The 25,490-nt window shown below is 37.7% G+C and overlaps 1 protein-coding gene across 5 annotated transcripts in view; it reads right to left on the reverse strand.

The window, feature by feature from the left end:
* BNC2 (basonuclin 2) overlaps nucleotides 1–25,490 on the reverse strand; it is a 634,266-nt gene that overhangs the window by 18,449 nt on the left and 590,327 nt on the right. For 3 of the 5 annotated variants that reach the window (XR_008843921.1, XM_056519647.1, XM_056519661.1), the window contains exon 7: nucleotides 15,782–17,739. Coding sequence is in view for 4 of the 5 variants with exons in the window: in XM_056519647.1 (XP_056375622.1) it covers nucleotides 15,782–17,739 (1,958 nt within the window). In the remaining variant the exon portion in view is untranslated. Of the gene's footprint in view, nucleotides 1–9,478; nucleotides 9,503–13,527; nucleotides 13,609–15,781; nucleotides 17,740–25,490 lie in introns of all 5 variants that reach the window. The other 2 variants (XM_056519639.1, XM_056519654.1) reach the window with 2 other exon arrangements.

Raw genomic sequence — 25,490 nt, forward strand, 5'->3', positions numbered from 1 at the left:
TTATGGCAATACTATTGCCTAATGGCAGTGGGATTTTTCAGCAGAATAATGTACTCCATCACACTGAAAATATTGTTTATGAATAATTTGAGGAACATGACAAAGAGTTAAGGAGAAGACCTGTCCTCTGAATTTCTCAGATTTTAATCTGACTGAGCAGACTGAGCATCTGTTGGATGTTCTAGCTTAACAAGTCTATGTCATGGAGAGCTCATTTCACTACTTACAGAAGTTAAGGGTCTGCCTCTAACGTTTTAGTGCCAGATACCCTGTCCTGTGGTGTCTATGCCTTAAACATTCAGAGCGGTTCTAGCGGCACAAGGAAGGGGGGCTATGTATACTGTAATATCAGGTGATTTTTATGCTATGGCTGATTAGTATATATTTGTTAGCAATATGGATTAAAGAGATGTTCTGGAAGTACGGTAGTTCAGTGCAGTCAATAAGGGCTAGTAGCCATAAGAACATATCAGTTTCCTAGTCTCAAGCGCTTGGAGTTTATTGTTATATTTTCATCTAAATAATAATGTATAGAAGGTTTCAAAAACAATAATAAGCCTGTGATATGAACACAAATAGGGGGTGAAAATGTTGGAAGGCAGTCACTTAAATATCTTTCAATACGAAACAAATCACCCAGTCTGGTCACGAAGGCAGCTCCCTCATTGCTCAAATTATACACTTGAAGATAAGCTACCACCAAGCCCTATTGGGGTTTGACTAATTTACTGCACAGATACTGCATGTCTGTTGTAATAACAGGTAGGATGCATTGGGGTCAGCCATTTATCTGAATTAGACTTCTTTGCTCAATTCACAATGAATTAGGCTGCCTACTCTGCTACTCCTTTTTCATGAACCTTTCCATCCCTCTTGGGAACCCCTAATGTGGCAGGCAAACAAAATTGACAGCCTTGTCTAGTCAACAAGGGGGTATTCTCAGGAGAAGGCATTTAACTTTGTAGTAGAAGCAAAGTATTAATGTATGTATCCAAGGAATGGTAATAATTGCTTTGTACCCCATGCTGTCATGTGAGCACAACAACCCCTAAAATATCATCTCTTGCTTTCATTTGTAAATTAATTGTATCAGGGGAAATCTACCTTTTAATACTGGGAAAGATTACACAAATGCATACATAAAGCATCAATAATGTAATTTATGGAATTATTTTCAGTGTCTCTCATTTTACAAGATAACAAGAAGTTAGGATTAAATACGCACAAGTTTATTTTTTTGAAATATATACACCATATCTACTTACTGTCTTCAGTCCTATTTGGTAGAGAGTCAAATGTCTAACACAAAGCTAGCTAAGCTTGTCTAACCTGTGACTGAGAATGAATTATAATGTGACAAGTCATACGTTATTTATGTAAGGTCTTTCAGTATATTCATCATTAAATATCAAATATGAGAGATTTCCTAAATAAATATTATAAACTACTATTCTATTTTAAATAGATTTTTCCAATGATGTGTAGCTATTATAATATTAGTGATTAAATGGGTCTTATTAAAGGGGTTTCTCAGCTTACATCTTAGAAACATACATCCATAGGGAAAGCCCTATTTTCTAAAATTTGTACTATCGGGAGTGACGGCCATAGAGAACAGCTTGAGACTTGGCTACATATGTATGCAGCTCTTTTTACTCAAGACTATGGAAGTTACTCAAGACTACGGAACAAGCTTGCATCACATTTACACCATTGGTGGATATTTGAGGAGTTAATAGGTAGAAACCTCACTGGGTCTGGTGCCCCCAGTCAACATTTTTCTTGGTTACAAAATGAAAACTTCTGACAGCAAGTTCTTCTTGTTAGATGCACACAGCACCCTGTATTGAGAGCTTTCCCAGCCTTCCCCTAAATTATGATTGGCAAGTGTCAATCATAGCTGAGGGGAGGAGCCACAAAAGCTTTTAATTGCTTACATCATGCAATGTGTCTATATGGGAATTGCTTGGAAAGGATCACTAAAATGAATGAACACAGTCTCTTATACAATTGTCTGTGAGTTATACCTTACAGATGTTCAAATGTGGCTATTTATCAATTATTAAATATAAATGGTAGACCCAATATTCGTTCACAAGTTCACAAGCTCCAGTGCAAATCAGTAAGTCAGTGCAAGCCAGTAAAAAGTTATAAACTAGAGTAAGGATGAAAGGAACAGCCTTGCCTATGCCTGTATGGTATGTAAAAGCCTAAGAACCCAGATAAGGGATACTCTTATGAGGTCTCTCTCTCATATAGAATGCCCTAAGGTTCCTCTATAAAAAATGCTAACTTTTTCTGCATGGTCTCATCAGGAGACCAGTGAGGCTATAAATAAAACAATAGTTGGTTCAGCCTGCAGACCTTATTAAATTCATGGGCTCAGGTGTGTATATGTTATGGCACACTTGAGCCTGTGTATTTTAGGAGATGATAGCTTAACTGTTAGGATTTAATTCAGACTCATTTTTTTTTTTTACAATGCCCCTTCCTTCCTACCTGCATAACATGAGGGAAGTGTTCCCCCCCCCTGTACTTGACATCAGTAGTCCAAAGTCCTCAACAAAAACTTTCAGCTATATCCACTGTATTTTACATAATTTAATAGTTGGCTTTATAGTACTTCCAGTGTTTTTTAGTGGTTTCATTTCATATGACTGTAAATGTATGATAGTATACTAATTTAATTTAAAAATGCAAAAAAAAAAAAGTCTAATAAGTCTAATAATTTTTGTACCTATACCTCCATTTCATGAAATGTTCACTCAATGGGGGTATATTCATGAAAAGTGGAGTAGGTGAATGTCTTTTTACTCCATTAACACATGTAGTGGAAACTGTGTACCTGCACCCAATTTTATGTGATAGATATGGTGCTGATCACATTTCTTACTTCAGTACTCCATTTTCTATGATGCTTCCTCTGCGACTTTTTGTGTGACCTTTTACCCCAAAGGCCGCTTTTTAATAATGCTATTCACAGTCACACGGTAAGCCAAGTCAAGTGTAGATTTGCGCCTTATCATTAATTCCTGACCACTGTATATTATCAACTGAAATCACGACTGGCATGTTATTTAAAAAAAAAGTCTTATAAAGCAAATGTCCCAATGAAAAGTTTCTAAACCGCATCTGAGACAAACTGTGCCACAAATCTACTCCACAAAACCAGGGTAAAACCAATGATAACTTACCCTCAACATCTTTTAGGTTATATTCCCCAGTCAATATTAAAGGGGTACTCTGCCCCTAGGCATCTTATTCCTTATCTAAAGGATAGGGAATAAGATGTCTTATAGTGGGGGTCCCGCCACTGGGAATGCCTGCGATCTCTCCTGCAGCACCCTGTGTCATCTGCTGCACAGAGCGAACTTTGCTCCGTGCCTGATGACGGGCAATACAGGGGCCGGAGTATCGTGGACATGGACCTGCCCGCTTCCCCTTGTGATGTCACGCCCCACCCCCTACAATGCTATGGGAGTGGGTGTGATGGTCGACAAGCCCCCTCTCATAAACTTTCATTGAGGGGGCGGGGCATGACATCACAATACTCCGGCCCCTGTATCGCCTGTCATCAGGCACGGAGCGAAGTTTGCTCCATGCAGCAGATGACAAAGAGTGCTGCAGGAGAGATTGTGTTGGTTCCCAGTGGCATGACCCCCACAATCAGACATCTCATCCCCTATTATTTCGATAGGGGATAAGTTGTCTAGGGGCGGAGTACCCTTTTAAAATCTTCTCTAAGTCTTTTCAAATATCCAACCAATTAGAAAAGCACATTTGTCTATTTCCTGTCCTGCCTTTTTGAATTTTGGTAGTTAAGCATACTGTACAATGTTAAAGGGGTACTCCGCCCCTAGACATCGTATCGCCTATCCAAAAGATAGGGGATAAGATGTCAGATTGCCGGGGTCCCGCTGCTGGGGACCCCCGGGATCACCGCTGCCGCACCGCGCTATCATTACTGCACAGAGCGAGTTCGCTCTGTGCGTAATGACGGGCAATACAGGGGCCGGAGCATCATTACGTCAAGGCTCCGCCCCTTGTGACGTCCCAACCTGCCCCCTCAATACAAGTCTATGGAAGGGGTCGTGGCGGTCATCACGCCCCCTGCCATAGACTTTCATTAAGGGGGCAGGCTGTGATGTCATTAAGGGCGGAGCCATGACTTCACGCAGCTTCGTCCCCTGTATCGCCCGTCATTACGCACAGAGCAAACTCGCTCTGTGCAGTAATGATAGCGCGGTGCGGCAGCGGTGATCCCGGGGGTCCCCAGCAGCGGGACCCCGGTGATCTGACATCTTATCCCCTATCCTTTGGATAGGGGATAAGATGTCTAGGGGTGGAGTACCCCTTTAATGTACCATCAAACAGCTGAGAGACCCAACAAGAAGTTAATTTCTAAAAAGACTAATTATGGTTATTGTAATAAACTAAATAATAATATGTTGATCTAATTAATTTGTTCAATTACTCGTATTGGTTAGGAAGATATTTCCTTTCCGTTGCATCTTGACTGTCAGTGATCTTTTGGATCAACTAGGCTTTTTATGGATGCAAGGTTGAACAATAAGGCATATGCCTTTATTCACCATAAACAACAGTGTAAATAGAGAAGGTTCAAAGGCTACAGTCATTAGTTATAGTAGAGTATTAAACATTTTCCAGCAAGGGATGGAGCTAATTGTTCAAGCTTAATTTGCATCAGGTCTCCGGCTCAATATCACTATGGGATCTGTGATTCATGGTGAGACATGGCGGCAATAGTCTACCAGGGACCTAATAATGGTCAAGGAGAAGCTGCCGAGGACAACTTTGGTCAGATATAAATGTTGGCAGCCTTTACATTTTGGGAATTATGATTAATGGCACTAATAATGCAGATGATTACTGATATGTGCATCTCCTGCAGTTTATCATATTGTACTACCTGCCTACATACACAATAAACATGCTATCATTTACCTCTTTATTGAAGGCACTGCTCCTCTGAAAGGAATGCTTTCTAATTACTTGGTAATGTTTTATGTCTTAAACATTTTGCAGCTCTGGACCTTGCCAACTGCTCAGTGTCTTCTGTTGATTAATGGCATTGTGTTTAATCAAAATTTAGAACCAAGCTGAAGTGTCTCTCGTGTGTAGACTGCAAACTGCCAAAGCACTTAGTGAAGGAAGCGTGGCTGCAAACAATTGCAATGGCATGTCTGATTCCAAAACCATGGGGTGCCATTAACCCTTATATTGGCTGCAATACAGTGGACATAAAATAAGAATAATTATGTTTATACAGTTAGAGTAGTAATACCCATTAGCTGTATACAAAAAATCTACCCTTTTAGCCAGAGGGGTATTTTTTTATGTTACATGTAACTTTTCATATTACTATATTTTCCTGTACATGAGATAATACTAAAGAACAGACTCCTTCTTTGAACATGTTCTTGCTTTTTGATCCATTCCTTTGTTTTGCTAAAAAATGCCCAATAAACATTTTGTATAAACCCAGCTAAGTCCTTTCTAAGTGTTACAATAGACAATTTAAAATGTTACAATTTTAATCTATATCCCCTGAGAGAACAAATAAATTTGTTGGGAATCTAGTCAAAGCAATAAATATTCATATTGTATTTACTCAGATTTGGGCATACATCTGAAAATTTAGAATGTATTTCAAATTTGGGTATTTTATGCCCAATCAGCTATTTCATTTAATAGGTTTTCAAAATGCTAGTAAAAATGAAAATGAATTACAGTATTTGACAGGACAAATACATACATTTTAGATTTTGAGTTTTAATGACCTTGTCATGCAACCATTCAACATGGAAGTTAAGTGATTCTTTAATACCATTACTAAACTACTGAAATTGATGCTAATATAGCTTAGAGTGCTAATGTCATTGCAATAAAAAAGTCAGACTGCTAAATCAAATAATACCAAGTGAAAAATAGGGCATGCTTGTCTGATCTATGCCTCTTTTTTTATTCTCTGGACAGAATAGTGAACACAATCAACAACTATGAAAAACTTAAAATATCATCATTTATATGAGACAATGAAGTCAAACCTGAAATAGTTCTAAATTCAGAGTAAACAAGTGAATGTAGAAGAAATAACATTCTATATACATTACTTTTATTTATTCAAATCAAGATGGAATCATATATCCATTTTATGTATATGCCAACTTGTTCAAAATGTAAAAAAATAAAGTAAAAAAAACACTGTAGTTTAAAACACAGCTGTACATTTGGTCCAATAATGCACCAATTATAGAGTTAGTACTATGCTTCCTTCCTTTGCTTCACCCTTTTTCAGAAATAAACTACTCTTTTGCAGTATACATAAATTTAAAGGGGATATTCCCCATTAGGTGATTTTAGTAAGTACCTGCCAGACAGTAATGGACATGCTAAGGAGGATCTGCGTTTGTCTTGGGGCTAAATGGCTATGTTGTGAGATTACCATAACACTGTGGCTAGCTTTTTGTGAACTTGTATTTCCTGTTTGACTTTTCTTTTTTTGACTACAAATCCCACAATTCCAATTTCCTCCCTCTCACACATCAGCTACCCCACCCATTGGAAAATAAATGAGCTTCATCCATTCAAAAGACCTGTGGTTTTCAATCAGGGTGCCTACAGCTGTTGCATTAGTTGCAGATTGATCCCTCTCTCACCAAGCGATCCCTCCATCCATTGAAGTAGACAGGCTCCCTGTCATCAGCTGACTAGTGAGTCAGGTCTCAGCCGCATTGCAAGCTGGGAAAAATCCAAGACAACAGTAATTTTGTATGGTGTTAAAAATAAATAGTGGGGTGAAAATCACTGAAGAATTGTGAGAAAACCGTCACACACAGGTACAGACACTATATTATGAACTACACTAACTTTACAGCCCCCTGTAGCATAGTCAAATAATAAAAAAAAAAATGAATACCCCTTTAAACTGATATAAAATTAAGATGATTATGTACTAAATGCACTCAATATGCACAGAAACATAGATAGTTACTTGGTTTAAAGAGTAGCCCCACTGCTGTCAGGATTCTTATCTACTGCCAGAAGTTTAAATCTGATGGTGGGAGACATGGCCCAAAGCCTGTGCACGTGAGAGTAAAAAAAGTACTAATAAAATAATTACTAATAAAAATATATATATATATATATATATATATATATATATATATATATGTATATATGTATATATATATATATATATATATATATATATATGTGTGTATATATATATATATATATATATATATATATATATATATAAAGCAGCAACCTTTGTCAAAACCAGCACCAAGAGTTAAAGTCTATGTTGCCCATATAGAGTACATAAAAGGAGTACTTTGGTGGAAAACTTTTTTTTTTTTTAAATCAACTAGTGACAGAAAGTTAAACAGATTTGTAAATTACTTCTTTTAAAAAAATCTTAATCCTTCCAGTACTTATTAGTTGCTGAATACTACAGAAGAAATTATGTTCTTTTTGGAACACAGAGCTCTCTGCTGAATCACGAGCACAGTGCTCTCTGCTGACATCTCTGTCCATTTAAGAACTGTCCAGAGTAGGAGAAAATCACCATAGAAAACCTATGCTGATCTGAACAATTCCTAAAATGGACAGAGATGTCAGCAGAGAGCACTGTGCTCGTGATGTCAGCAGAGAGCTCTGTGTTCCAAAAAGAAAATAATTTCCTCTGTAGTATTCAACAGCTAATAAATACTGGAAGGATGAAGATTTTTTTTATAGTAATTTACAAATCTAAGAAAAATGTGTGTGCAGCTCACACCGAGGTCATGGGGCATGCAACTATACCTCAGTTGCAGAAAAGAGAAAACCAGAAACAAAATATTTAGCCTAGACCTTCTAGGTGAGTATATATATAATTAAGGATAGGTTATAAATGATTATAAATATAATGTTTGGAACTAATAAGTAAAAATTGATAAAATAAATAATTGGATCGTGCTTCAATAATAATGCAATAGGTTTATTAAAATATCACAATATAAAAAGTTACTCCTCACAGGGCCCTTGTGGAGAACACATAAAATTACAGGCAATCAATTGATACTAAGTATACATAGAATAGAATTTCTTTGGCGTATGTTCACTCTTTTTTGGCGGTATCATAGCATGTTGAGTCACTGGCGTTTTTTTTCCCCTGAAATCGTTGCGTTTTTCTCCCATAGAAGTCTATGGGAGTAAAAAACGCCAAGAAAAACGTCATGTGGGTTTAACTTTGGCGTTTTTTTCAGGCGTCTTTTATTCTCTTTTGGACTTTAGTGATCCAAAAAAGTGATAGAGATACCTTTTTTAATAAAATTTCATAGGGTACAATTACAAAAAAATTATAAAAAAGATACAGTAGTGATGGAAAAAATTGTATGTAACAAAATGTATCTTTGTTATAACAACATTTTTATTCATTTTTAAACAAGGATCAATTTATGTGGGCGGGCAGGGCACTAATAATATAGCCGACAATAATAAAAATGTAGTATGTGTGTTTTTCACTTTTTATTCTTTATTTTTTAGGTGGTACTACTACTCACAGCATGGAACACACACTGTTCCATGATGGGAGTAGTAGTCCCTGTACTAATTGACAGATCATCCCGGGTTCCGTTACGATCCTTCTGTATAATTTATAGATGCGGCCGGCTGCTCTTCTATGGTCCCCTGCACTGCCATATATATACACACCTATTCATATTTCCCACAGAGTTGTGATTGGCCAGATGGTTCCAGCCAATCTCTGTGGGAAATATTAATATGTATATATATACGTCCGTGCAGGGGACCATAGAAGAGCGGCCGGCCGCATCTATACCTAATACAGGAGGATCACAGCGGGTGTCAGGAGTGACATCCACTGTGATCTTTCCTTAACTGCAGGTACTACAGCTCCCAACATGGAACTTATTCTTATTTCCCGCTGAGAACGGTGATTGGCTAAAACCATCTGGCCAATCCCCACTCTGGGCGGAAAATATGAATGAGTGATGATCTATTCACATCACTGGCCGGAGTACAGAGTAGAGATGTGAGCGCTGTATAGAGCAGCTCCGCATCTCTGCTATTTTATGGACAATCGCATCGGGCGATATGGCTATTAGTACAGGTACTACTACTCCCATCATGGAACACATTGTACTACCTAAAAAATTTCAAAAAAGAGAGGGAAAAATAGTGAGACACACACACTTTATTAAAAATTAATTAAAATGTTGTTATAAAAAATATAAATTTCGTTAAATAATTTTTTTTCTATCACTACTGCATCCTTTTTTTCTTTTCAAAATTTGTTGGGTACTAAAAAAAAATAATGCCAAAGGGGCAGGAAATTGCACTGGCGTTTTTTCAGGCGTTTTTTCTTGCGTTTTTTTCAAACCAGAAAAGGCAGGACAAAAAAACAAGTAGAAACTTAGCCTAAACAATACAAAAAAATAAAATCTAATCTTACCTTTGGCAACCGCAAGACTTTTTCCTAATAAACAATAAGCCAAAATTATTATTAATAAAAAATATCAAATAGCTAACACAGCTATCATTTGTGGGCCTGAAACTTATACGTTTAAAATCTTTCTATGTAAAAGAGGGATAAACATGATTTTTTTCTTTAGTTGTTAAAATCAACAGTTGTTAAAAAATATATATTTAATTAAGTAATTAAATTAAAAAGAAATCTAATTGGGTTAATAATTGCATATTTGGTGCTTGTCACAACACTTTTATAACCTAATGTACAATATTTCATTTAGTTACTTTAAAGACATGGGTGCATGTATTTTTAAGAACAATATTTGGAGCTTGTTGCATCATTTTCAAAATCTAATGTACATTATTTAATTTAGTTTCTTTAAAGGGGTACTCTGGTGCTTAGACATCTTATCCCCTATCCATCTTATCCCCTATCCGCCGCTAAGGACCCCCGTGATCTTGCACGTGGCACTCCATTTATAATCAGTCCCCGGAGCGCGTTCGCCCCGTGTGATGTCACACTCCGCCCCTCATTGCAAGCCTATGGGAGGGGGCGTGATAGCTGTCACGCCCCCTCCCATAGGCTTGCATTGATGGGCGGAGCGTGACGTCACACGGGGGCGGAGGCGTGACGTCACACGCTGTCGGCCCTGTGGTCGTCGGTAATCAGACCCGGAGCGAACACGCTCCGGGGACTGATTATGAACGGGGTTCCGCGTGCAAGATCACGGGGTTCCCCAGCGGCGGGACTCCCACGATCAGGCATCTTATCCCCTATTCTTCGGATAGGGGATAAGATGTCTAAGCACCGGAGAACCCCTTTAAATACATGGGTGCATATATTTTTAAGAACAATTTTCAAGGGATTATTGAAAGGGATATTTTTGGAAAAGGATCCCCCACTGCTTGCATACTAACATACAACAGATCCTTGACAATTTCCATTTCATGGTCTTATCTCAACACACAGGAAATGCCTATTGTAGAATAACCTCCACAGTCAGTTATTGCCCGCTAAGCCAATTTAGGCTAGTCTGTTGCTTATTAAAAAAAAGTGTATGTCTTAATGGCCAACCAAATTAATGTTGTGTTTGTAAATGTGTTACCTATTTTATGATTATGGTAAGAATTCCCTGATCCTACATCTATTTATGACAAACAATCAAAATTATTTGGATTTGCCTTTTCCATTGCAGCATTTGAAACCAATGCCAAGGCTTGTAATCATTTATCCAAAATCTGAGGAATATTTACAGAAAGTTCAAATCATATTCCTGGGGAAATGGTAAAATAAGTGCTTATGGTTTATTCCAAGGGAAGTGGCTAAATTAGTGGTTATGGGTAACAAATTGTGCAATGTTTACTAGTATTTCTTGACTAACATTCCAAAACAATGACCACTGCCAATATTTTTCCACCGCAACTTTCTTTCTTAATTAAAAAAAAAAAAAAACTTTAAAATAAGCTTTGAAACTTTTTGATAACAAACAACAAATTGAATTGTCCTTGGGCTGTCAAGAGTGTCTCGAGCCCATTCCATACCCTGCAGCACTCGGCTGCTTTCAGCAGCTGAGGGCCACCACTTATGGCCGGCACGGAGCAATCTGCAGCGTCAGCTATTTTACTGTTTAGATACCACTGTCAACACTGACAGCAGCATTTAAACAGTACACGGAATGCATCACTAGTGTTTAGTAACCTTCTGAAGATATTGGGTCCTGTTTTGACAAATCTGCTTCTACAACCTACCAGAGTCACGCTGTACTAGCAAATCACAGAGTATTCTAGAAGAACTTAAAAAGTGTAAAAAATATATTTTTAAAAATTCTCCAATAATAAAAATAAAAATCACCCCCATTTTCCAATGCCGTGTGGAAATGTCAGAACTATTAAAATATAAATAAGCTTGCACAGTGAATGGCGTAAACTTAAAGAAAATACCCAATGCCACAAAAAATACCAAATGCCACAAAAAAAGTAATAAAAGTGATCAAAATGTCCAGTCAATGTCAAAACAATACCAATAGAAACTGAAGATTATAGCCCCCCCTCCCCCCAGCTTTGCAGATGGGAAAGTTTAAAAGTTATACTATTTACAAGTTTAATAACATTTATTAATGTAGTAAAACATGATGGTAACTATACAACTTTTGTAATGTTGTAATGGTACTAATATGAGGAACATAGCTAACATGTCAATTTTACCGCACAGTGACATTTGCAAAATTGCATTTGCTATCTTCAAAGAATTCAATGAACTGAACTTTAATTTCCCAATAATTTTTATTCCCTGACATTTATATGTAGTTTTAGTAAACATATATAATTTGGGATATATTTTGTAATACAAATATTATACTGTACAAAAGGTACAAATTTCATTCATAAAAATATTCTCTAACCTATAGGTCGCTTTTGTTTATTCTCTCCATAGAACAATAGGGATTCTTTTACTTTTTCAATAACTTGTTTTAATAACTAATTATACAAACCTTAGAAAAGTTATCTGAATTACTTCCAAAGCTGGAGAGTCCAATAAGTGCTAACAAGAAGCAGGTAATGTTCTTTTCGCATCATCACTTGTACTGTTAATGTTATTCAGTGGCTCATCCAAACTGCCATGATAATTTATTCCAACACACCTGTTGTATACAGGAGTCAGGTAATCTGGCACCAGAAGGGTGTTTTGGATGCCACTAATGCACCCTTAAGACCCCAGGAGCTATTCATAAGGTAAATGCAAATCCTAGGTGCAATCTGCTTGTCTTCCTTCTCAGCCTACATTTGTTGTGTTAACAATCTCAAGGCACAAGCTTTTTTGGCATTTGTTATGGACTCATAATTACTTATGTTTCATTCCAAGACAAATAAAAATCCCTTTACTAGTTGCAAGTGTCTAAATATATGCCAGTAGAAGTGGAAAATCCACATTTCGGTATCGAGTAGTAGTAGACAATCTAAAAAGATGATATTCAATATATGCCAGATATATCCATGAAAATGTATATTATATCCAGTGTCACTAAATCACTAATAAACTCCAGCCATAACATTACTTGCACCTTTAGTGCCTCCAAAAGCAGCTCAGTACTGTCAAGACATGTTCATCAATGAGTCATGGGTTCCCATGATTCTGTCCCTGGTTCTGTTGCCCTTCTTTGGACCACTTTGATAGCTACTAACCACTCTATACAGAGTATACCGAGCAAGACCTTGCATTTTGAGATGTTCTGGCCCAGTCATCTAGCCTTCCCAATCTGAGCCTCATCACAGTGACTTCAATCCTTATGTTGGCAATTTTGTCAGCTTCCAAGATATGAGATTTAAGAAACTTCTATTCATTCACAGCCTGACATACCCCCCTATCTATTTATCTATCGAATCTATTTTCTTCAGGGTCATAGCTATAAAGGGTGTACAGATAGCAGTTTAACTCTGTTTCCTGGTGTCTGAACCTCTGCTACACAATACAATAGTATTATAAATGGCTAATGTGTGGTGGAAGGCCAAATCATATTGTTTATCCTGCTAAGACTTATTACTTATTACTTTTAGTCAATTAAAGTTTAGTTCATATTGGTGGGGATGGCCAATTGCATAGTATTAATGTGTGTTATTAATACATAAAATACAATACAAAGAAAATAAGGAAAAAAACAGACCAATGTAAAATATACCACATGCAGAAGAAATGTATACTTGTTAATTGTTGAAGAAATAAAATATATTTTTTCAACTCACTCTCTATATTACTATGGCACAATACTTTATTGTTTACTATTACTGTGTTATATCTAGTTTTACCTTATGGGATTTTTTTTATGACTGAAATAACTTTTGTAATTAAACAGCAACTATGAAACATTTAAAGACAAGAACCACCCTATAAACAGTAGTACTAGATCACAAGTGCTATGCTTGTTTTTATTGTAACATTGTTAAAGGGATTGCTCATTAAAGTAAATATTGTTATAAATAGTATGCAAAAGTGGTCACCTGTGGTGGACACAAAATAAAACAACAGGTACTCACCTGCCCCTGATCCCCACACCAGTGGAAACAGTGTAATCCCCACTGCTCGAAGCTTCCAGCGATTTGCTGAGCAGGCTTTTCCTGTGTGTTAGGATGGAGAACAGGAAGCTCTGAGCAGCGGGTATGGCACCAATGGAACAGCACTGGCAGCAGATGAGTATGTATTTTTTACATATAAAAATATATACTTGGACAACCCCTTTAGTGTGCATATATAAAGGGGCATCATGCAAACTAATAGAAAACTAATGGGCACTAATGCTAACATGCATTTCTATGTTAACAGAAAACATCTGAAATATCTAAAGATGAAAAGTGTCAATAACATTAGTAAACTGTACAAAATAGAGAATTTCAAATGCTAAAAAAAAGGAGTACAAAGTTAAAGTCATGTGCATCTGCCCTAGGGTTCTGCAGTTACAAATAATATTGAAGCCTATTGTTGCTCCATGTGACAAATTAATTGTGAATTTACAACTGGTGACTCAAATTCATAATTTCTAAAGAGCCCAAATAAAGGAATTATTAGTTTCTAAGACTTACACTAGAAAGGAATATTTGGTATAAAGTACAATGTGACCTTTTATTTGGGTGGTGCTAGCTCAGTAAAGGAGAGCCTTTGCTTAGTCTACAAGGCAAAGGGCATGAAAAAGACAAAAGTCTGCAAAGGTGCAGGGAGAATAAGGAGGCCTCATGTAGGTATCCGACAACATTTTAAACTCCACAATAACAAAATATCTGACTATAGGTGCCACTTCAAATCTCAACCTACGAGAAGAATGTTTTGGCAGTCCAAACACCTGCTGTGACAAAAATACTGTAGGGTATGTGGAATATTAATCTACGTATGTTGTATATGTATGGTGTATTTGAACACAGATACTTTTGTTTGAGTTAGAATGTGGCATGGAAAACTACAGGAGAAACTTCATGGGTTGATACTATACTGTATATGTTTTGTTTTAAGCTTGCACTACAAATCTACTGATTATAATCTCAATGGGGGACATTTATTAAGGTATTTAGAGACTTTTTTTTTTTTTTTTGCTTACTATGGGCACCCAAAAAGTTGCACGTACGGCTAAGCACTTTTTTGTGTGACTTTTGTGGGTTAGCAAAACGTTGAAAACAGCTTTACCAAAGCAAATTTCAGTTTTCACTTTGCAGTGGTCATGAATTTATGATGTGCGAAAGTTGCACATAGGCAAAAAAAAGTCGCAAACCCCTTACAAAAAGTCGCACGTCTGCTCCAGGTCTGACCTGGAGTACAAAAAGGTCTCACAAAATTCTCAGCAGTGACTTCAGAACTTGTTTACCAAAGCAAACAATGATAAATGTCCCCCAATGAGAGAACACACCCACCCATTTGTTCTTTGCATGCCTGGTGTGTACTTTCACTAAGATTATAATGGAAGATTTGTTGGACGCTGCTACATTGGTGCCGCTCTGTTTAGAATGTAACAGCTGAGCACCATGCTGTATTAGACCTGGCTATTGCTATGCTGGAGTGACTCCCATCTATTCACTGCATGGACAGCCTTCTTGTTGGTGGGTTGTGCAGACTGATTTCTTTCTCTCTTCTGATGGATGTGATCTACTGATTTAATAAAATTTTAAAGGAGAATGTGTTGATTATACATATGTCATTGATAATACTATGCATCATTAGGAAGCCTCAAGTATTATGCTATACTGCAATTAAATGTTTAAAATATTAACTACCTGTCAGCGTAAGGAAATATTGGTGCTTACTGTATACATCTACTGCTAACTGTTTGGAAGCAACACTTTCATCAGAAGATTTTGTGGTAGATATGGAGCATATATAAATTGTGCAATTTGTCCCCAACTTCTTCTATAAAGTGAATGTCCACCTTGTAACATCTTACCCTTGTTAGGTCCAGTATGCTGTGCTGGTTGATTTTGGAGCTGTTTTCCCCTCAATGATAACATTCTGTCTGCTTCTAGCTATCGCTAAGAGGAGCTTACTGTATACTGTTTGTTTATTCAGTCCAATGAATAAAAATGTGTGAAGTAAGCTCAGGTGCACCGGCTGGTGGAGGCTACAGGCAGCCAGTATTTTATATCAAGACTATGGGAGGGATTTAAGAAAAAATGAGCTCTGACCACAGTAAACATCCTTGAAATATATCAGTGCAAAATTTTAGGCCTATTAAAATTAAGCAATAAAAACAGTATGTTATTACAATGTGGGAGAACAAACAACATCCATAATACAATAAAAAGTACTAACCTGTCTCTACTCCTACGTGAAGGGAAAGCAGCATTGCAACCAGCTACTGTGCATACGTGCATCTCTTTTAGATGAACATTCCTGTAGTGCAGCTTCACACTGTATGAGCTTTTGAAACTTTTTTTGCACACATAGCAAATTTTAGGGTCTGGGCTTGAGCACAGGTCCCCCTCTGGAGAAAATTTTTGAGGGCTTCCATAACTCAAAGATGAAGCTAAGCTTTCATGAAGAGCAGCCATGCCAGCACTACCCCCATTGTAAAGTCCGTAGTGGCTCATGTAAAACATATCATATGTAGGGTCTGTAAACTCTTCTTTAACCTTAATGACAGCCTGGTGATGACTGTCAATATGGTTTTCATAGGATTTATCATTTTCTGTCCTAATATTGCCATCTTTGTGGATTGGAAGGTTATCCTCCATCGGCTCATCACAAAACTTTGGCTCAGAGGATTCTGATTCATTATCAAAATCTCTCTCGTGTTCCTGGTCTTCAGACGTTATACTGTTTGCTCTGGTGTCTGAACGCATTATACATCTGTTACTACTTGTTTTTGAATAACTGTTTACTGACAATCCTGGGCTCACCTCACCTTGAGAATGGCTATCATGACCAATGTCATTTGTCGAAGGGCCATGTTCAAGGTTTTCTTCTTCTTCATCAAATTCATCAGCAGTATCAATGACTTCCTTCTCAATTTTAACTGGCATACTAGATTTTCTTGGCTTTTTCTTAGGAGCAAGATCTGCATTAGAGTCCTGTGTTGACATGTTAATCACAGTTGATGACAGCTCTTGAGGCAGAGGAGGAAGAGGTTGTTCTACCCCTAAAGGTGCTGGCAATATTGGACTAGTAGGTAGTGATGTTGGAGGACTCACTAGGTCTCCTGAATTAAGTAAACTTCTGTAAAAAGGAGGAACAGGCTGTACAGTTTTTAAAGCTGGAAACACTAGTTGACTGGAAAGAGAATTTTGCAAAAGAGGATCCAAAGGTGGTGTTGAAAAGCCCATTGGAGGTCGACCAGGGCTGGTTAAAGATAAGCTGGATTTTGTACTTGCTATTACAGGTGTAGCAGCTCCAGATGTTGCACGAATAAGGTCCTTATCTCTATTGTTTCGCAGCATTGGCATGTGAAGTCGAGGATTGGGATTTGCGCTATGTCTATTTCTACTTCTAAGAGAACTGAAAACCATGTTACAACCTTCAATAGTACATCTGTGTTTTATCTTAAGATGCACAGCATTGTAATGGATTTTTAGTGTTCCTTTATCGTAAAAGGTTTTGCCACAAGCATTGCAAAATACCCTGCCTTTCCGTGATGAAGCTCCCATCCTCCTCATTCTGTGAATCTTGAAAGAACTTTTGACATGCTCAGACTTATTTATGTCACTGACAGGAGTAGATGCATGAGTTGGGGAGGCATTGTTTGACTCTGTTTTTGGCTCTACATTTGTGATGCTACTCAAGGCATTTCTATTGGATGTTTGCTCGTTCCTATTATAAGGCATAGGGGAGACTTCAGACTCACTGGTCTCTTCACATTCATTCTGACTTGAATTGTTCGGTTCACGCAACCTTAGTCCAGGGTGCTCTAACATGAGCCCATTAGGAGGTAATCCCAGCATAGGAGCAGAGACTGGGTTGATATACTGGAATGGAAGGAGAAATGCAAGGCTATTGGGCATGTTTTCAAAGTGGTGAATGCTAGAAGGGTTACTGTTCTCCAAATGTGAGACTACACTTGGACTTCTGGTGCGATTGTTGCTTTCGATAAAAGTTCTTATATCTGAATCAGCTTTTGAAGAAGGGACAGCAACTGCCTGTCCTTCCTTTTCTTGAATGGCCATGAGTTCCACAATGGATTTGGTCTCTCCAAATCGTAGAAACTGCTGTAGGGTGATAATCTCTTCTTCTCGAGACATAATTGCCCAACGATCCAGGACCTTGCCAGCAGTATCCTAAAAGAAATGTATACATGTTATTATATAAATATATATGACTAGGCTGACCATTTTTTTTTGTAAGATAAAAAAAAACTAATTTCCAAAGGTTTTAAAATACAGGCTAAACACAGCAACAGGGAAGAGTCTGTGTGCCCACTTACCCGAAACCTTTGCCAAAAAGTATTCACACTAAAAAAAAAACTGTTTAGTTTAAAAATAAAGTTGTTGTTTTTTTCTTTTTATCATTTTATTAAATGTGTACCAATGTTTTAATATACTTCTTACTGCATCCTATCATGTCCGGCCAATTTTTTATCCCAAATAGCCAGACACTTTTAAGTCTTGTCTCAATTTCTCCCAAGAACTATTGTGTTATATGGATGACTCTCACTAGGTTTCACTGAGAGCTAAAATTAGATATTTAATATGCCATGTACAGTATATGGTTGTATATATATATATATATATATATATATATATATATATATATAATATATATGCCTGTAACCATTTCCATATGTTTCTGGTTAACATTTACACTGAATGTTCCTCCCAGATGCACATATACTACTATTGATATTCACAAGAATCTAGTCCGATGCCACTGCAATTAATTTATATTGCCAAAACCAGACATGTGAAATTTTGAAACAGGCCAGTGCCAAACAATATCAATGCACTTTCACGAGCAGAAATCCAAAAGGTTACTAAGCAACAACACAATCTGGCTAAGAACTTAAAGACAAATAAAAAATGTAGTATTTTGGAAAGTAAGCCTGTGGTTATTGTAAAAATAAAGCATGTTTCCAGACAGGAATTCTGCTTTAAACTCTTCCAAAATTTTGGTAGTCTTTAAAATATTTTTACAGCTTTTAATAATGCTTCTATGAACATGGAACATAAATGCAGTACTTTAATGGGTAGAACTCTGTATTTCCAGCATTAGAGCTAAAATTCAATTTACTCCTCATATGTACAACTACTAGTTTAATACCATCTGTTTTTTTGGAACACCGGGTTATCTACTTTCATGCTGTAGCTACACAGTAGTATGTTATGCCCTCCAGGATTTCAAAACCCAAAATCTGTACAACTTTCTATTCACAACGGAAGACATGGGTTGCACTTTCTAAATATATTTCCATTGTGTTAAGTACATGAACAAGCTTTGAAAGCAACATCCAATAATTGGTGAGAACTCTGAAAGGAGAGAGCAGCATTGGATCCGTTGTTAAAAAAAAAAAAAAACATTTAGTAGTTAGAGTAACTATACAATACACTTATACTCTTCCATATAGCAAAATAGCATTGTAGGTAGCATATCATCTAGTCAGTGCCAACCATCACCACCCCTTTTTTCATTAACCTTACAGCTAAATGATACAATGTTTGTTGACGGTATCTTGTTGTAAGGCTAGATAGAGCAACTGCATTCAGGATCAAATTCCTCCAGATGCTGCATGGGAGGACTTTTGCCATGTCATAGAAACATGTCAAAAGTATTGATTGGTCAGGGTCTGGGTACTGACCAATCCCTGATTAACATTAAGTGGGAAGAAGCTCCTAGCTAAGCACTCCTCTACCCCTCTCTCTCGCTGCAGGGGACAGGCTTCATAGACTTACTATAGAATCCATCTCCTGAAGTGAGGAGGCAGCAGAGAAAACAAATGCTTAGCTGAGCACTTCTTCCCACTTATTCTAATGATCACTGGGTATCTCAGCACCCTGACCCCGACTGATCAAAACTTTTGACGCACCTCTATGACATGTCAAAAGACTTTTTTTTTATTTCAGATCACATGAATGCACATCTAAGCAAAAGTTGGTAAAAGTGGAAGTTTACTTTAAAGAGAACCTGTCATATTCAACGAACAGTCTTAACTGCAGGCAGCACAGCATAGAACAGGAGGGGCTGAGCAGATTAATATATAGCTTTGTTGCAAATGTTTAACTTGTATTTTATTTACTTATACAGTATCTCTGCTTAATCTTGCTTTAGTCCAGAAGTGGGTAGTCTTTCCCATAGATTGACAGCTATGTTTGTTTGTACACTTAGGGTACGTTCAGACGAGCGGATCCACAGAATATTTTACGCTGCAGATCTGCAGCTGAAGGGCGCCTACAGGGTGCCTTTAAATGTGCCTGCTCGGAGTGTCAATACACTGCTACGAGCAGACACACTGCTGCGATCTGCGAGTTGCCGCGCATGCGCGGTGTACTCGCACACAACGCAGCCACTCCCCCTGCCCCTGAGCTAGGCCGAGAGCAGTCACAATGTGCGAGTATACTGAGCATGCACGCGGCAAATCGCACATCCCATAGCGGTGGATTGCTGCTCCGAGCAGGCACCTGTAAAGGCAGCATACAGCGGTCTTTCAGCGGTAGATCCACAGCATAATACGCGCTGGGGATCTGCTCGTGTGAACGTACCCTTATGCAGGGTTGTTACTCATTGAAAAGACTGCCCACTGGACTTCTAAGCCCACAATAAGCAGAGATCCAGTATCAATGAATATTCAACAGTTTTCTCTGCAAACATCTTTACCACATGGTGCCTGCAGATTAGACTGCTTGTTTAATGTGACAGGTTACCTTAAATGGGTCCTCCGGTGGAAAGCTTTTTTTTTTTTTTTTTTTTTTAAATCAACTGATGCCAGAAAGTTAAACAGATTTGAATATTACTTCTGTTAAAAATTCTTAATCCTTCCAGTACTAATTAGCGGCTGTATACTACAGAGGAAATTATTTTCTTTTTTGATTACTTTTCTGTCACAACCACAGTGCTCTCTGCTGACACCTCTGTCCATGTCAGGAACTGACCAGAGTAGGAGAAAATCCCCATTGCAAACATATGCTTCTCTGGACAGTTCCTAAAATGGAAAGAGGTGTCAGCAGAGAGCACTGTGGTTGTGACAGAAAAGAAATTCCAAAAGAAAAGATTTTCCTCTGTAGTATACAGCCGCTAATAAGTACAGGAAGGATTAAGATTTTTAATAGAAGTAATTTACAAATCTACAAAAAACAATGTTGCAGCAGCACTCTTGGTAAAAAAAATGGAGGCTCTTAGCGTACTTTTTGATCAAAACGTGTCTCCCATCCACCACGCGGGGGTGGCCTCATTTCAGATGGGACCGAATTAAGGCCACCTCCGCGTGGTGGATGGGGGACACGTTTTGATCAAAAAGTGCGCTAAGAGCCTCCATTTTTTGACCAAGAGTGCTACTGCAACATTTTTTTTTGTATACTCTGTATTTGCCACAGCAGCATGCACCCGTGTATTAGATAGTTGTTCTGGCTATTGTTCTTTTTGTTTTTTGCTGTGTAATTTACAAATCTGTTTAACTTTCTGGCATGAATTGATTTAAAAAAAAGTTTCCACCGGAATACGCCTTTAAAGTATTTTTGTAGCTGATAAAACACACACTGAGATAAATAACCAGAATGTGTAAGTGAAATGGGCGGCATATAATACCTAGTGTATATTACCAAAAGTAATATGGTATGTGAAGGCAAAACAAACCTTGTTACATTTATAAACCCTTTAACTGCAAAATATAATCGAACTTTGGAACCTGAAAATGTCAGATGAATATTCTTCTCATTTGCTCCTGTATGGAATTGTGTAATACATTACACCTCTGCTTTAATTTGGCTGTATTATTCATGTACATGCACGTTTGCAATCAATTAGAATGGAAGTACTTTTTGTGGCTCTTCAACCCCACTGTGTTACTAAATCTTAAAAGCATCTGTTAGATGACCTCTACGCTGGACCTATTATCTTGCACAGTTAAAGAGAAAAACATTATGGAGACTATACAATGTGCAGGGCTCCACTCCTATGAACTGATGATATGATTGCCGCTGACCTGAAGGCAAGGATAAAATGTGTGAGGATGTGACCCAGACATAAGGACATACTTTGTCCTGACATCTGAGTCACGTCTGTAGCAAGGGATGAGTGCAAGATGATTAGCTTTGAAGATGCAAGCTGTCAGCTTAATATCTTGCACAAGGAGTCAAACATTGAGTTCACTTAAGTACTGAAACCATGTTAGGACATTTTAAAGGTACATCCTACATTTCCTGAAAAAAGAATTCTGCTTCTTATTCCTCATTTTTTCCAAGAAATACAGGGAAAGGTCCCAGTAGATAAAATAGTAAAGGTGTCTTTGCCCACTAGCCTAATATGGCTCAATACAAACTCTGCACTGTGTGGTGTCTTATATGGTACTTATATGGTGCAGTCATTCACGGCACCTACCTATGGCTCTGTAGTACTCCAAAACATATGCCTCAATTGCCCTTCGTTTTACCTGGTGCAATAATGCCATCTGAATCTCCTGTCTTTAGCTAAATATGTATGGGACAATTGTAGTTTTATTTATATTGTTCCTGTTGCTTGTATATAACCAATGCATTTCACATTGCTGGAAACAGAATGTAGTACTAAATATCAGAATAGCGGAATGCCCGTAGAAAATACATACAGTACTTATAAGATGAGATCATATACATTCCATGCAGCTGTTGTTCAAAGTGAGACTTAAAATCCAACTACAAAAGTATTGACAAGTAGGCTGCTATATAATCGAGTCCAAAGGTACTATATTATCCAGTTCACGGGTGTAAGTAGAAAAAGTTTGGCGGTGTAAGTTAGCGGTATACTTTACACTCCATTCACTCATGCACTTCACAAAAGATGGCTGGACTGTTGTACTAAACATTTTTACCTTGCTCCACCTCTACTTTTCCATAGATTGTAAGGTCTTGTAAATTATAAGACATCAGACCAGATGCCTTAAAGGGGTACTCCGGTGGAAAACTTTTTTTTTTTTTTTTTTATCAACTGGTGTCAGAAAGTTAAACAGATTTGAAAATGACTTTGATTAAAAATTCTTAAAGGGGTATTCCAGGCCAAAACTTTTTTTTATATATCAACTGGCTCCGGAAAGTTAAACAGATTTGTGAATTACTTCTATTAAAAAATTGTAATACTTCCAATAGTTATTAGCTTCTGAAGTTGAGTTGCTGTTTTCTGTCTAACTGCTTTTTGATGACTCACATCCCGGGAGCTGTGCAGTTCCTATGAGGATATTTTCCCATCACGCACAGCTCCCGGGACGTGACATCATCATTGAGCAGTTAGACAGAAAACTTCAGAAGCTAATAACTATTGGAAGGATTAAGATTTTTTAATAGAAGTAATTTACAAATCTGTTTAACTTTCCGGAGCCAGTTGATATATAAAAAAAAGGTTTTTGCCTGGAATACCCCTTTAATCCTTTAACCCCTTAAGGACCAGGCCATTTTATACCTTAAGGACCGGAGCGTTTTTTGCAATTCTGACCACTGTCACTTTAAACATTAATAACTCTGGAATGCTTTTAGTTATCATTCTGATTCCGAGATTGTTTTTTCGTGACATATTCTACTTTAACTTAGTGGTAAAATTTTATGGTAACTTGCATCCTTTCTTGATGAAAAATCCCAAAATTTGATGAAAAAAATGAAAATTTTGCATTTTTCTAACTTTGAAGCTCTCTGCTTGTAAGGAAAATGGATATTCAAAATATATTTTTTTTGGGTTCACATATACAATATGTCTACTTTATGTTTGCATCATAAAATTTATGAGTTTTTACTTTTGGAAGACACCAGAGGGCTTCAAAGTTCAGTAGCAATTTTGAAATTTTTCACAAAATTTTCAAACTCGCTATTTTTCAGGGACCAGTTCAGTTTTGAAGTGGATTTGAAGGGTCTTCATATTAGAAATACCCCACAAATGACCCCATTATAAAAACTACACCCCCTAAAGTATTCAAAAAAACATTCAGTAAGTGTATTAACCCTTTAGGTGTTTCACAGGAATAGCAGCAAAGTGAAGGAGAAAATTCAAAATCTTCATTTTTTACACTCGCATGTTCTTGTAGACCCAATTTTTGAATTTTTGCAAGGGATAAAAAGGAGAAAATTTTTACTTGTATTTGAAACCCAATTTCTCTCGAGTAAGTACATACCTCATATGTCTATGTTAATTTTTCGGCGGGCGCAGTAGAGGGCTCAGAAGGGAAGGAGCGACAAATGGTTTTTGGGGGGCATGCCGCATTTAGGAAGCCCCTATGGTGCCAGGACAGCAAAAAGAAACACATGGCATACCATTTTGGAAACTAGACCCCTCAGGGAACGTAACAAGGGGTAAAGTGAACCTTAATACCCCACAGGTGATTCACGACTTTTGCATATGTAAAAAAAATATATATTTTTTTTACCTAAAATGCTTGGTTTCCCAAAAATTTTACATTTTTAAAAAGGGTAATAGCAGAAAATACCCCCCAAAATTTGAAGCCCAATTTCTCCCGATACAGAAAACACCTCGCATGGGGGTGAAAAGTGCTCTGCTGGTGCACTACAGGTCTCAGAAGAGAAGGAGTCACATTTGGCTTTTTGAAAGCAAATTTTGCTCTGGGGGCATGCCGCATTTAGGAAGCCCCTATGGTGCCAGAACAGCAAAAAAAAAACACATGGCATACCATTTTGGAAACTAGACCCCTCGGGGAACGTAACAAGGGGTAACGTGAACCTTAATGCCCTACAGGTGTTTCACGACTTTTACATATGTAAAAAGAAAAAATTATTTTTTACCTAAAATGCTTGTTTTCCCAAAATGTTTACATTTTTAAAAAGGGTAATAGCGGAAAATACTCCCCAAAATTTGAAGCCCAATTTCTCCCGATTCAGAAAACACCCGATATGGGGGTGAAAAGTGCTCTGCTGGCGCACTACAGGTCTCAGAAGAGAAGGAGTAACATTTGGCTTTTTGAAAGCAAATTTTGCTCTGGGGGCATGCCGCATTTAGGAAGCCCCTATGGTGCCAGAACAGCAAAAAAAAAACACATGGCATACCATTTTGGAAACTAGACCCCTCGGGGAACGTAACAAGGGGTAATGTGAACCTTAATACCCTACAGGTGTTTCACGACTTTTGCATATGTAAAAAAATATATATTTTTTTTACCTAAAATGCTTGGTTTCCCAAAATTTTTACAATTTTAAAAAGGGTAATAGCAGAAAATACCCCCCAAAATTTGAAGCCCAATTTCTACCGATTCAGAAAACACCCCATATGGGTGTGAAAAGTGCTCTGCTGGCGCACTACAGGTCTCAGAAGAGAAGGAGTCACATTTGGCTTTTTGAAAGCAAATTTTGCTCTGGGGGCATGCCGCATTTAGGAAGCCCCTATGGTGCCAGGACAGCAAAACAAAACCACATGGCATACCATTTTGGAAACTAGACCCCTCGGGGAACGTAACAAGGGGTAATTTGAACCTTAATACCCTACAGGTGTTTCACGACTTTTGCATATGTAAAAAAATATATATATTTTTTACCTAAAATGCTTGTTTTCCCAAAAATTTTACATTTTTAAAAGGGTAATAGCAGAAAATACCCCCCAAAATTTGAAGCCCAATTTCTCCCGAGTACGGCGATACCCCATATGTGGCCCTAAACTGTTGCCTTGAAATACGACAGGGCTCCAAAGTGAGAGCGCCATGCGCATTTGAGGCCTAAATTAGGGACTTGCATAGGTTTGGACATAGGGGTATTCTACGCCAGTGATTCCCAAACAGGGTGCCTCCAGCTGTTGTAAAACTCCCAGCATGCCTGGACAGTCAACGGCTATCTGGCAATACTGGGAGTAGTTGTTTTGCAACAGCTGGAGGCTCCGTTTTGGAAACAGTGGCGTACCGGACGTTTTTCATTTT

This window comes from Hyla sarda, chromosome 1 (genome assembly GCF_029499605.1).
Source record: "Hyla sarda isolate aHylSar1 chromosome 1, aHylSar1.hap1, whole genome shotgun sequence".
NCBI classification, from domain to species: domain Eukaryota; kingdom Metazoa; phylum Chordata; class Amphibia; order Anura; family Hylidae; genus Hyla; species Hyla sarda.